Source organism: Gymnogyps californianus, chromosome 12, assembly GCF_018139145.2.
Source record: "Gymnogyps californianus isolate 813 chromosome 12, ASM1813914v2, whole genome shotgun sequence".
Lineage (NCBI taxonomy): Eukaryota > Metazoa > Chordata > Aves > Accipitriformes > Cathartidae > Gymnogyps > Gymnogyps californianus.
In genome coordinates, this window is record NC_059482.1 from 22362427 (window position 1) to 22375289 (window position 12863).

A 12863-nucleotide genomic window follows, 5' to 3' on the forward strand; every position below is an offset into this window, starting at 1 on the left:
TCGCCCTGCGCCGAGGTCCCGCCTCGCCCCGGCCCGCCCGCCGCCAAGATGGCGGCCGCGCTCCCCACAGGGGCCTCCCGCCCCGCTCCCGGCCCCTCCGGGGAGGCCGGACCGGCTGAGCTCAGCGAGGAGTGCCAAAGGCCGCGCGTTTCCACGAAAAGGTAGTCTTAAGGGAAAAAAAAAAAGATATATATATATGTGGTAGTTTCAGGTCTCTTTCGGTGTGCCAGGGGAGCCGCCGTGTGTGGGGAGAGCTGCTCCCCTCAGCTTCCCACTGCCTTCCTGATGGTCGGTTGTGATGTGCAGGCAGCTGCCTGCCCCTGCCTGTTAGAAGACCCTGCTGCGTAATTGCGGGTGGCCAGTGCTCTCAGTGAGCCTCCAGCTCATGCTCTTCGTCAGGCACCTTCATCTCACCCAGCAGCAAAGGCAGGCACGGCCTGCCTTGTCAGGGGCAAAGTACGACCCAAAACCAAAGCCTTTTTTAAAGAAAAAGGAAAAAAGCAGCAAAGAACACACTATTCGACTAGTATGGACTCAGTAGTGGTGAGGAAGTTGCTGCCTGGACTCAGAGAGCCGAGGACTGCTGGCTCCGGCTGGGCTGCTGAACTCCCCGTGCTTCCAGGAATATCTGGAGTAGGGTACCTGGAGAGGATATTCCAGGGACAGCCGGAATATCAATCCCACAGCTCTTGACCTGCTCGTCCCACTTACTGCTGAGCTCCTCTGGAGGCATGTGGCCCCAGTCTAACAATGGGGCCAGTACGGGTCCTGCATGAATGCTAGAGGGGTCTAAGCCTCCTGGTCCCTTCCCATGGTTGCTCCGTAGCTGGCCTTACCCTGTCTTGATCTGGGAGCAGAGATCCCTCTGCAAGGAGGAAGAGAGGCAGCGGTGATGGAAGAAGGGCAAGTGAGAGGAAAGCAGGAGAGACCCATGACAGGAGGCACGAGCCCTCTGCCCTCGCCTGTCTGAAGAGGAAGCTGCTCATCTTTAGGAGACATATTGTGATTGCTGCTGATGGGATTAAATCACACTATTTCCTGCTGGTGCTCTCCAGCCCTGGTGCCATGGTAGGTGCCCACCCCAGTGGGTGCCATGGAGAGGAGGTGCCGACCCCAGCGGGCACCATGCTGACAGCATGCCTGTCTTGTACTCCTGCCCAGTGCAGGGTCCTCTCCCTCCAACCCGCACTGGGAACGAAGGGTCCCTGGCATAGAACCCATGATCCACATCACACCACCTCCTCCAGAAACCCACGGTGCCCCATGTCCCACCCATTCTGTGTTCCTGCCTGGCATCCTTGCTGTAGGCATTCCCTGAGGTTCACTCCTCTAATTGCCAGCTACGGATGTCCCATGGCAGACTGCTCCTATCCCCGTCAAACCAGCCCTTCCCGGTGGCATCTGAGGATCCTTCCCTCACCTCCTGTGCTCTGGATCTGCAGTCAACAGAGTTGGCTCCAGAATCCCCTGGGGAGAAGACCCTGACCCCAAACTGCTGTTTGCCTGCTGCAGAGTGACTCGAACCTCAGCCTAGAGCCTTGCGGAGCTGCTCTGTTGGCACCGAGATGGAGGAACCAGATCTTTCCCCTTTGCTACCAGCTGGGCAAGGCTGGAGAGGAGCAAAGCCCATGCCTGCACCAGGGGAGACCATCACTCAGCTCTGAGCAGGTTGCTATTCCCCTGGTGGAAATACCAGCAGGATTAAGAGTACTTTGAGAAGCACCTGGAGGACCCACAGTGGGACTGCCTGAGTTCAGTGGGCAACACAGCCCAGCTGCTGCAGGCAACATGAGAGCTGGTCCCAGGGAACGCCCATGCGGCTGTATAAAGCACTGATTGCATGCCCACAGCTGGAGCTGTACCTCGGGGCTATTGCTCTGCCCCAGTGAGTGCTGAGCTAACCCAGCTGCTTTTCTGCCTGCCTTATCTGGAGGAGCAAACTGCAGGCAGGTGAGAGCTTTCCTTCTTTCTGGAGAGACTCTGCCATGGGAGAATGGTTTGCAGGATCTGCTGGGATCTGCTGGGCGCAGGCTCTGCAAGTGCTGGCTGTAAGTGCGGGGTTTGCGAAGGGCCGGTGGGGCTGGATAGGGCCTTGGCAGAGCGTGTACCCAGGGGGAATAGCAGTCCTGGGGGTCAGAGTTCCTGGAGCAGAGTGAAGGAGGTGCTGTGGTCCCTGGCTGCCACCCCGGGTAGGACATGGGTGCTGGTCCTGGCTCTGCAAACTGTGGGGCAGAGACTGCAGCCACCAGTTGGAGGGGGGGTCCCTGCTCCCCTGAAATGGGATGGTTAGAGCTGTCAGCTCTCCTTCCTAGCAGGGCATAGTTGGATTTAGGTTGCTCTTGGGAAGAGAAGGGATGGGTCTCCAGCTCAGAAGTGTGTCCCAGCCCTTGTCTGGTAATGGTTGGTGCTTAGTACCTGCTTGGGTTGTCCACTGAGGGCTGTATCTGCTTCTCTTGATGTGGTCTGGGCAGGTATCTCGTGGGTGCTGGTTGCTCAGGTGTGAGCTGGGCACAGAGCAGGGACACAAGCTGGGGGCTCCTGGTGGTGCAGAGACATGGAGGGGGGGTGTCTGTCTGTCCTTGCAACCCTTGCTTTGTCAAGCAGACCTGGAAAGAGGAGCTGGCCCTGGCAGTTGTGACTGAGGACGGTGTTTGGGGTAGCTGTGAGACCCTGTGCTCCGTGTCTCCTGTGTCTGTGGGAGAGGGGCTGGGGAGGTGGCTGCCGGGCTGGGGCTGGAAAGGCGTAGGTGCCCGCTGGCACGTCTAGCTCGGAGGTGAGCGTGCTGTCTTGGAGAGTACAGTAAACATGTGCTGCAGTGACTAAATAGTATGCAACATCACTGCCAGCAGGGAAGGTAAACAGATGACTGTCTTATGCTATTAAATACGTGGGATCTGGAGACGGACGGGTCAGTTTTAGGCTGCTCTTCAGAGAAAGCCAATCTCTTCTTCTGTTCAGAGATGGTGGTGGGTTTTGAAGCAGCAGTCCTGAAACCACAGCTGGATTTCTAAGCCAAGAGCACTTTGTCCTCAGGAAAGGCAGGCAGTCCCTAAACTCCAAGGAGACAAACAAGCAGCTCCTTTTAAAGGATTTAAGCTCTCTTAACTGGGTTTGCATCCACAGAGGTGTGCCTCTGCCTGGCTCTGCGTCCTACAGGTCTCTGTTCCAGGCTCTCAGGGGGTTTGGAGTCCTCTCCAGGGTGGTCACGTCCTGCCAACCAGTGCACCTGCCTAGTGCTCAGAGCACCGGGATGCTGAGACCTAACACCCAAGCAGGGGAGTCCACCCCAGTGGGGAAACATCTCGGGGTGTGTGTGCTGTAGAGAAAACGTGCCTATTGGGAAGATGCCTGATCGGGGCAGGAGGCCTGGTTTCCATCCAAGCCCTGCTCCTACTTTCACATAAGGATAAGTCTCTGGAGGATGCCATTGTAGAGGTGTTAACCCAAGAGCGGCGTGCAGCATGGGCCTGGGGGGCCACCCATGTCCCCCCACAAGAACTGCCCAAAGTTAAAGGAGCACAAAGCTGCTCAGCCTGAGACAGGCGTCTTGGGCATATGCAGAAGCAGCGCTTTGTCCTGTGGGCTCTGGCAGTGACCGATGCTAGTGCTGGGCTGTTGCTGAGCCAAGACCCTGGGCACTTGGGGCCGCCTGGAGCAGGCATTAGACTAGCAAGTGCTCTGCATGTATGAAGTCCAACTGGCTTGTCTGGGGAGGACGCTGTGTGTCATCAAAGTGTGCCTTCCTACCTGTGTGGAGAGGCTATAAGGCTGGCATTCCCCTGCTTGGATTGCTTCCCTGTGGGACTGCACACTATGAGCTTGCACATGTGCTGCAGCAGGCCTGACATGCGAATTTTTAATTCCCCACCCACCCACCGGCACACATGGCTATTTGAGAGCCGTGAGTGGGACCTTCCTGACTTGTGTACCTATAAAACATCTTCTGTAAAGCCTTCTGATGGTTAACTGCATACCAGGTTTGCACGTGGCCCTGAACAACATCTTGAAGTGTAGCTGGAGACCTAGCAATTGAGTTGCTCCTGTTCCTTCAAATGGTGAGCGTGACCAGCTGTTGTTATGTAGTCTCTCCTCCAGTCCTTCTGGGAAATCACACCATGATTATATTTCTGGCTTAAGAAATTTTTTCCCTAATCAGACTGGGCCTCACAAAGAGGTTGCCACTTAGTGGTAATTACTTGCTTTAGAAGCTGAATGTCTCCTGAGGATTGCAAAGAGGGGATTATCAAATTAATTAGTTAAACCAAGATGTGCTTTTGTGAAGCCAAGGCCTGCTCTACTTGTGATCTGAAATAAAGGTTTAAATATTATTAAACTGCATACAACCCGCTCTTGTCTCCCTAATGCGGAGAGAACTAGTTCTTTCCTGAAATGTTGTTGGTACAAAGGGCTGCTTGCAGCACTACTTGCTGCAGCACTTGTTGCTTTTCTTTGACAAAACCTGTTTCAAGCAAATATCTATCACTGGTCTTAAGGCACCTGTTTGTGCTGAGTGGGGTCTAACGCTGCTTCTTGGTGGCTTCCCATGTTTTTATAGGCTGGTAAGTGGAAGGGGAATGGGGTTCACAGTGGGTAGTTTGGTGGGATTGTAATCTACCTTTCTTGAACCTGTATGTTCAGGGCACAGCTTAATCTATGGGACATCTGCATAGCCATGTGTGTGGACACAGGAGGTGGTGGAGAGCCCCAGTCCAGTGATGAGGAGATGCCTGGAAGTATACTGAGAGGTGTCCGCTGATGAGTGGGTTAGCAAGGGCCATAGGTCCTGGAGTACTGCTCTGCCACAGCTTGCTCCTGGGCTCTCCTTTCCCTCAGAAGTCCCTATGGACATAGGAAGTTCCCTATGCTGTGCCGAGGACTGCACCAGTGATCATGCTAAACTAACGTGGAGTGCGTTGGGGTGTTTTCCTAAGAGCTGTTGGCTGCTGTAGTGCAATCGTCTAGCTAGCATGCATATTGTGCAACTTCCCCTAGGTCAGAAGATGTCCTTATCTGGCATCTAAAACATCTGTCCTGTGCTTCTTCCAGCACAGCTGAGTCCTATTGGTAAAAGCATTGAGCTTTCCCTGATTTGCACAACTGAAAATAAGCAGAACTCTGCTAGCAGTGACTCAAAGGCAGAGGTCCTTTGCCTGCCTCCTACCTCTGCCTGCGCGCTCTCCCAGCTCTTACGGGGCTCTAGGTTGCAGTACTGCTTCAGCAGGCACTTGAGAAATACTGCAGCTCCAGAAACCAGATCCAACAGAGGGGAAGGGGACGGCGGGGAAAGAGATGAGGGTCTGAAGTTACAACCCCTGAAGTTTTCAGAGCAGTTGGTGTACTGACCCCTCTCCCACCTCCTCCTCTTTCAACTCTGGGGAGGCCCCACAGCCTTCAAAGTTTGGCTCCCCATCCTTCCTGATGTCAGTGTTTGCTGCCTTTTGCCCTATTTCACCTCTGGGACAGGTTGTACTTAGCAGTACTCAGCTGCTGCCGCAGCCAGGTACCGAAGCGGTTCCCTGAGGGTAAAATTGCCCGTCGGTCCATGCAAAGGACCTGGGTCTGCTGGATGGGAAGCTGTAGCACACGGATCTCTGCCAGCAGAGCTGGATGACAGCAGCCTTTTGCAGTGGCTTCCGCAATTAAACCAGCCCAGAGGAAAGCGCAGGCCTCGTGCAAGAGCGAGGAGCTGCTCCTGCGAGGAGACAGTGAGAGACTGTGTTGGGGAACAAGCATGGCATTGTTGTCAGCCTCAGTCAAGAGGGGCTTTTTAACACCCACTGAAGTGCTGGCTACAGCTGTCTCCCATGTGCTTGTGCGGGAAATGGATCTACAATGCAGGAGAGGAGGGAAAGACCACTTTGCAATTTCAAAAAAAAAAAAAAAGCGCTATATTAGGATCCAGCCATGAGTAAACAGCAGTGCGATGTTCCCCTTAGCGCAGTGCCACGGCACAGGAAATCACGTCACTGCCTCCGACTGGGATGGGGGTGAGCTGAACTCGGGCTCTTCAGCCTGGAAATCCTTGATGGGGGAAGGCGCTCCTGAGCTTTGAGCGCAGTGTAGAAAAGGGAGGAGGCACGAGGTTGGGCTCTAAGCTGCTCTTGTGTTAGACAACCCGTTCCCTCTCTGCTTCGATAAATAAATGCCTACAGCCATCGGCTTTCCTGCATCGTCCTGTGTGGTGTTGGTTTGGGAACTCGTGGAGAGCTTTCGGTTGTCACGCACACAACTGAGCGGGCCGCTGCACTGCAAAAAGCATGTGCTAATGGTTATATAGTTTGAGTAGGACCTGGATAATGAGTGTTGGCTGTATGGTCTGGGGAGCACCTTGCTCTGTCCCTGGTCACAGAGGTGGAAAATGGGATAGGAACCAGATCTGGGCTGTGTGTGCTTATGTGGTGCCCTCCTCATCTCTGTTTATGGGGATGCTGCAGACTCCTACACCAGCCCCTGAAAGTGCCACTTTTCTCTTTCTGGCCCTCAAAGAGCTGGAATTAGGTGGCTTGACAGTGTCTTATCCTGCTGCTAACTCAGAGCTAAAGGAGAAGGCAACCTTGTGCTCCCAGGCCTGCGCAAGCCACTTGAAGGGGTGAGAAAAGCTGAAAGCTGCTCTCACCGTGGAGCTGCTGCCGGAGGTCTGGGTGCCGGACACCTGACCAGTTCAGTAACAGTGTGGGAGCAGGTTGTCTGCTCCGTCCCCTTTGTCCCTATGGGCTCTCGGGTTGCCCCAGCCCTACCTGCGTCTGCATTGCCCTTTCTGCTGCCTGGGGAGCACACATTTCTTGTTTCAAAAGGTGAGGTAGCTCCTGGCTTGTGCAGGAGCCTGCGGGGCCCCTTTCAGTGCTGCAGCAGGCTTTTGAACAGGCTGTATACAACTGTTTGGGGATTTGGCCTGCTGCTGGAGTAGCCCTGAAGAGCCCAGTCTTGGTACGCCGGCTACTGGTGGCCAGACTGCTTGGAGGCTTCAGATCTCTGCTCAGAGGCTGGTCCCCCTGCAGACCCCAGGGTAATTGCAGAGACTTGTTTGCTGGATAAAAAAAGTCATGTGCAAGGAGTTGGGTTAGCCCTGGGCAGTCATGGCCTCCTGAAAGGAAACCTGCATGTATTGCTGCAGTTGAAGAAACAGCAAGGAGATTTCCATAAAACATCTGGGCATGAGAGGCAAGGTGGATCTCTTCTACCTCCTTTTACTCTGTGGCGAGGGCCATGCCTCCAACAGAAGTAGGTCGGCACCTCTGATAGCACAAGGCATGTCACAGCCAGCTGCGTGCCACGTGCGTGCTGGAGGGACATTGCTCTTGGTGCTCTCTTTCTCGGAGGGGGGCAGTCCGTAGGGAGACTCCTAGCACCTGCAGGAGGATGTTGCAAGGGTGTAGCCATGTTTGTGGGCTGGGAGATGCGTTTGGGGAATAGATGAAAGGCAAAGCTACTTTGCAAACGTAGCCTTGCGCAGACGGTGAAATCTGTGGTCGGAGGCTCTTCTGGGGAAGTATGCTGGGTTCCTCGTCCTCCTGCTATGAATATGAGGGGGAAAGAAAGGCTCTCCTGCATCCACAGACAAGATCACAAATTCCTTGAGTCGTTGTGGACGACGACAACAACTAGGTAGTGCCTTGTGCTGGGTTGTTAATACCCTTTGCATTGGCAGGGATGCTCTCCTTCACCCAGCTTGGGATTATCAACAGCTCTCACCTGACATGGGCTGGAGGTCCTCACTGCTATGGTACACTGCAGGCAGTGCCCTGCCACTGTAGGGAGAAGGCGACTAGCTGTTAGAGGCTGTGGGAGAGCCTCTGCAAGCAAGGGCTGTTTAAAAGACAAGTGCTGAACGGTGAGGCAGCTGCTCAGCTCTGGTCCACTGTCAGTGTTGCATCCCCTTTTAGGGGGACATCTCTTTCTGCTTAAGGAAAACAAACTGCAACCCTGCAGGGACTGTCATCCATCCTTGCTGCTTACATGAAACGCAACAGCATATCAAGCAGCTGGCATTGGATGGTTGGCTTTGGGACTGCTCGAACCCTTGTTTTGCTGGTTATGTCTGAAAACATGCCATGAGGCCATCATGTGCAATGGGTTTCGGGGCCAACTGTTGGCAGTCCTCCTTGGGAGAGGAGTATCTGAAGGTGTTCTTGAGCTGGACCAGCCTGTATGGGCTCTGCTGCTGGCCCTGTGGAGCAGGGCTTGGGAAGGCTGTGGGGGCCTGCCCCTTGAGCCAAGGGAGCAGAGGTGTTTGGTAGCAGTTGCTCCAGCTTCAGCAAGCAAGTACCCTGTACTCCTCTACTGAGCTTGTCCACGCGGGGGACATCTTCCCTCCTGCTGTAGGTCCTCATGTCCTGCCTGAGTCACCCTTCCTCTTGGGATGGATTGGTTTGTGTGACCTCTCCCAGGAGTGGGGACAGCCAGGTACCAGCACCGTGGCCTCCTTGATGGAGGGTCAGTCCCCACCGAGGCTGCCAAGACCACGCGCTGCTCAGCCAAGGCTGGGCAGTCAGCTTGTGGTCCCAAGCCCTGCTGCCAGGCCCTGCACCCCATGTCCAGGGCTCTGAGGCTTCGCCAGTGTGTCACTTCCCGCCCCGCTTCCCGTTACACAAAGCCTTTGTGTGTCAGCAGATCCTGGGATGCCTCGCGGCACCTGCCTCTCCCCTCCCTCTCCGCCTCTGTGGCTCTGCCCTTTCCCGTTGTCACTTCTGTAGGCTGCTGCCTGCCTGTTCCGTGACCTTCCCTACTGCTTCCACTGCTTGGGCAGTATTTTGGCCCCTGGCCATCTTAAACAATTAATGGAGGGGTGGAGAAACTTGCCATGTTAAATTACTTCCTCCTTTGGGAGGGGGTGAGGTCTCCACATCTCGCGCCTGATACCAATGCAGTTTGTTGCTGTTGCCTGAAGCGGTCACTGCCTCTCTGTTTTCCTTCTAGAAGTTAGAAAAACAGTATTTCAGAGCACTCTTTTCGTATTTCTCGGCGTTTTGCTTAACCTGCAGCGCTGCCTCAGGATCTCGCGGAGTGGAGAAACTTCTCTGGACTTAGAGAAAAGCAAGCCAAGAGGAGGCAGGGGGAGGATTTTGCTGGAAATCTCTTTGGGAAGCTGGAGACCTTCTCGGGATGCCTGCCGTGGGCTTGTTCTCCTCTAGCAGCTATTCAGATCTTCCCGGGCGAAGGCAGCTCCCTGCCACAAAGCATCTGCATTAAGCAGGTCTGTGCGGAGGGCCAGGCGCGCTCTGAGGGACGCAGATAGCAGCGATGCTGTAACAAGCAGCCTGCGAGCGTTGCTGGCTCTGCCTGTGTCCGTAAGGTCCCCGCAGGGCTGGGGAACGCAGCACCCTGTGCTTGCTATGCCCCTCTGCCGTCTAGCGCTGGAGTTGGCTGTCAGAGAAACCTTCGAGGTCCCCTGCTCAGCCCCGGTAGTGTCATGAGTTAGATTAGTTGGAGCTGTGCTGGGGGCGGTGAGGGCTTGGATTACAGTCCAGAACTCAAAGTGCTTCGGTGGTTCACGTCGGAGGGGAGAGGAGACGCCCCGTCGCACACATGGAGGAAAAAGAGAAAAAACGCTGCCTTTGGAAGTGAGGGGGAATAAAGGAGGCCGGGAACATGGTAAGGAAATCTCTGCGAAGGGCTCTCGCCCTGGGCACGAGCAGGGCTGCACGGGATGGAGCTGCTATCCGGGCAGCCTGCCTGGAGCCAGCACACAGCGCCAATGCTGGGAGTGGGAAACGGCTCTTCTGGCACTTCCCGTTACTCGGATGGTATGCTGCACCCTTGGGTGCCAGCCCCGGATGGTGGCTGCAGGGACACGGGGCTCATGTTGGCACTGACCCGCCACGGGGTGCCTATCCAGGTACAGCCCTAGAGCGAGGAGCTGGGATGGAGCAGGTCAGGCAGGGCCCTGTCTTTCAGGCTGCCTGGATGCTGGGCTCTCTTCCTGCCCTTGCTCTTTGCCAGTCCTGCTCTGGGGCTGTGGGCACTGGCCCGTTGCAGAGCCCGGGGAAGGGGAGAGCATCGGCAGCTTTTCTCCTGCCCAGCGTGGGCATGGAGCTGGACAGGGATCCTTCCCTTTCAGTGTCAAGTTCTGTATGTGGGGAGGGGAGAGACTGGAGCAGAGCACCCCATCTCCCTGGGAGTGGCTGCAGGGCAGTCCCCTGCCCAGCCACACTGGCGCTGCCCTGCAAACAGAGGTGCCCAGCCCTGGCGTGGCAGAGGCTGGAGGGATTGCTAGCCCTGTGGTGAGATCCCACTGAGCACCAGTCTGGCTTCTGATGGTTTGTTCCTGAGCTCAGGCTAGGATCTGTGTGCCCAGCAGCCCTCAATCTCCTGGACATGTCCTGCTGTGTCACGGGCTGCTTCTCCACAGCAGAGGGAACAAAGTCCATGAGGGGGACAAGCAGCTTGCATTGCTGCTGTGCCTGGCAGTGACTTGCTTTTTCATAAAAGTTCAGCTTCTGGGCTTGGAGAAGCTTGGCTTTCATTGAAGGATGAGTTGCCCAACTTTTGGCTTCTGCAACCTGAGCTAAGCTCATGGACCCATGTCTCTTCCCTTTGCCACCCTCCAGCTCCTCTGCCGAGGACCCCGTGGCTCTCTGTACCCTCATGTGGCTTTGTCAGAGCTGTGGTGTGCTCTCTTCTCCCATCCTGCTGTGGAGGCCTGCAGGCATCTCACTTCTTCCACTTCTCCACCCCAGTCGGGAGACCTTTCCCTCACCCCATGCCTGGTATGTTCCCAGCAATTTTTGGTCTATGCTGGTTATTGTGTGAAGTTGAAATCAAAGGAGAGCACTGTTTGGGGCTGCGCAGGGTGGGTGCCATCCCTTGCAGTCCTATGGGCTGCATTTTGCCATAGGAGCTGGAGCAGCACTTGTGATCTTTGCTCTGGGAGGCCCAAGGCAGAGACCGGCCACTGCTACTCTGCTCCTGCAAACTAGAGGTGACTTTCTGATTCCCAAGTGCTTCATCCCCAGTTCAAGTCCTTCACCTTGTTCTAATGTGTGATGCAAAAGCTGTCTGAAGCAGGAGCCTTTGTGTGGAGCAGTGCCATGGCCAGTCCAGGTGCCACGGTGGGTTGTGGGCGTGCAGGGACCACGCATCACTGCTAAGGAGGGATCGTGGGCCTCTTGGGTGCTGAGTTCAGGCTTGGCAGCTGCAAGGGGCAGGAACCAGAGGCCAAGCTGCCGCAGACCCAGCAATGGGTGCTGACCACACCACGGACACCTGCGGTCCGTGGCTGGTGTCCATTCTCAATGCTGTAGTAGACCAGTCTGCATTTCAGGAGGTGCGTTTCTGTGAGTGGCTGAGTTGTGACTGTAGCTCCAAGCTGTTTTATTTGACTTGAGTTTTTGGTGTGCTGGTGAATCAACCAAACTCTGCAGGCAAAAGATTTGGATCTACGTGAATGTGGGTCAGTCTGTTGGCCTGGGTGAGACTTCCCCATGGCCTCTGGCAGTCTGCAGGACTCTTGAAGGCTTGGCTCCTGATGGGAGTCTGGCACGACGCAACTGCTGGCTGCGCTGTTCTGCGTGAGGCAGGTGATTCCTCTTGACAGGGTGTCTGTCATGTTTCAGCGTTAGCGATGACGTGGTGTGTGTATGGGTGCATAGGATTGCTGCAGCTGGAGGATGCCTAAAGCACCAAATGGCTAAGATACCTTAGGCCAAAGTAGCCCACTTCCACTAGAACTGACTTTTGCAGCTGTGAAAAGCCCATGGTGCAAGCAAGGCAGGAGCCTGGCTGGGCTCTGTCTACACTGCTCGTCCCATTGTGGCTTTTGTGGCTGGGGATCTGCCCTCGTTCCCTGGTAGGGAATTCTCCTCCATGGGAGAAGGAGTGGGCCTCACCTTGCCTGGTGTCTGCTGCTGGATGGGGCACAGGAGATGGTCAGGGCATACAGCCAGACCACAGTGCGCCCCACTTGAGGAACAGTTTCCACCCAAGCAGGTGCAAAACCCTGTGTTCTTGGGTGGGTTGGTTGGAGGCAAAGCAAGCAATAACCCTGCTCCTCCATGGGACGGTGCAGGGGTCAGGTTCCCAGCCTCTGTCCCCGTGTTGTGAGGGACAGCTTCTTCTCTGGGAAGTTGCTCAAGCTGCAGTGGTTGGCCAGGGAGCCCAGGGCTGCTTTTCCACCCTTGCTAGGGTGATTGCTGCTGCTCTTGAGTGGTATCTGGGGCACTGTGGACCCAGCACGTGAATTCAGTGAGGCTCCCGCAACTGTGCGCCTTGGACTTGCCTGGGCTACTCTTCTCATATGGTGGCATGCTCCAAGTCTCCAGTCATCACGCAGATGTGTAGAGTAGAGCCTGTGTGTATCACAAGATGTGCAAATGCTGGTGTCTTCCTGCAGAGAAGTTCAGGTGGCACCTCTGTGCTGGCAGGAGGGAGGATGGGTTTCAGCAGAAAATATGGTCTTCTATCCTCCGGTTATGTCTTCTCCTGGAGTGGGAAGGAAATGAGTCTGGGAATCACAAAGAGCTTTAAGCATTGGGGATCTTCTTTCTTATTTCTGTGCCAGAGCCATAAGCGAGATATTGGAACACAGACAAAGCCCAGAGACATAATCCTGAGCACATGGAAGTGGTTTGAAAGCATCTTCTCTGGGGTAACAAGGATGACAACTTGTGCATTTTCCCAGGTTCTTTCCAAAAACATTGGGCAGGTGAACATGCTGTTCATTGTAGCAATAAAAATAATGGCTAAATACAGGTGAGGGGCCAGCTGTATCCATGTATCTCTGCCCAGCAATCACCAAACGTGTTCTAGTACCAAGTGGGAATGCAAGACAGCAAGTGTTTATGGTGAGGTACTGCAGGTGTCCAAGGAGGACTGTACGCTGAGTGTCGGCGCTTATTTTCTGAAAATCAGCATCCTGTAGCATAACC

The 12863-nt window shown here is 55.1% G+C and overlaps 1 protein-coding gene across 1 annotated transcript in view; it reads left to right on the forward strand.

Moving 5' to 3' along the window:
• The first annotated feature begins 1985 nt into the window (after nucleotides 1-1985).
• Nucleotides 1986-12863, forward strand: part of PLEKHG4 (pleckstrin homology and RhoGEF domain containing G4) — a 96670-nt gene continuing 85792 nt past the window's right edge. Inside the window, exon 1 of the mRNA XM_050904281.1 lies at nucleotides 1986-2048. Within this exon, the coding sequence (XP_050760238.1) occupies nucleotides 1986-2048 (63 nt within the window). The remainder of the gene's footprint in view (nucleotides 2049-12863) is intronic.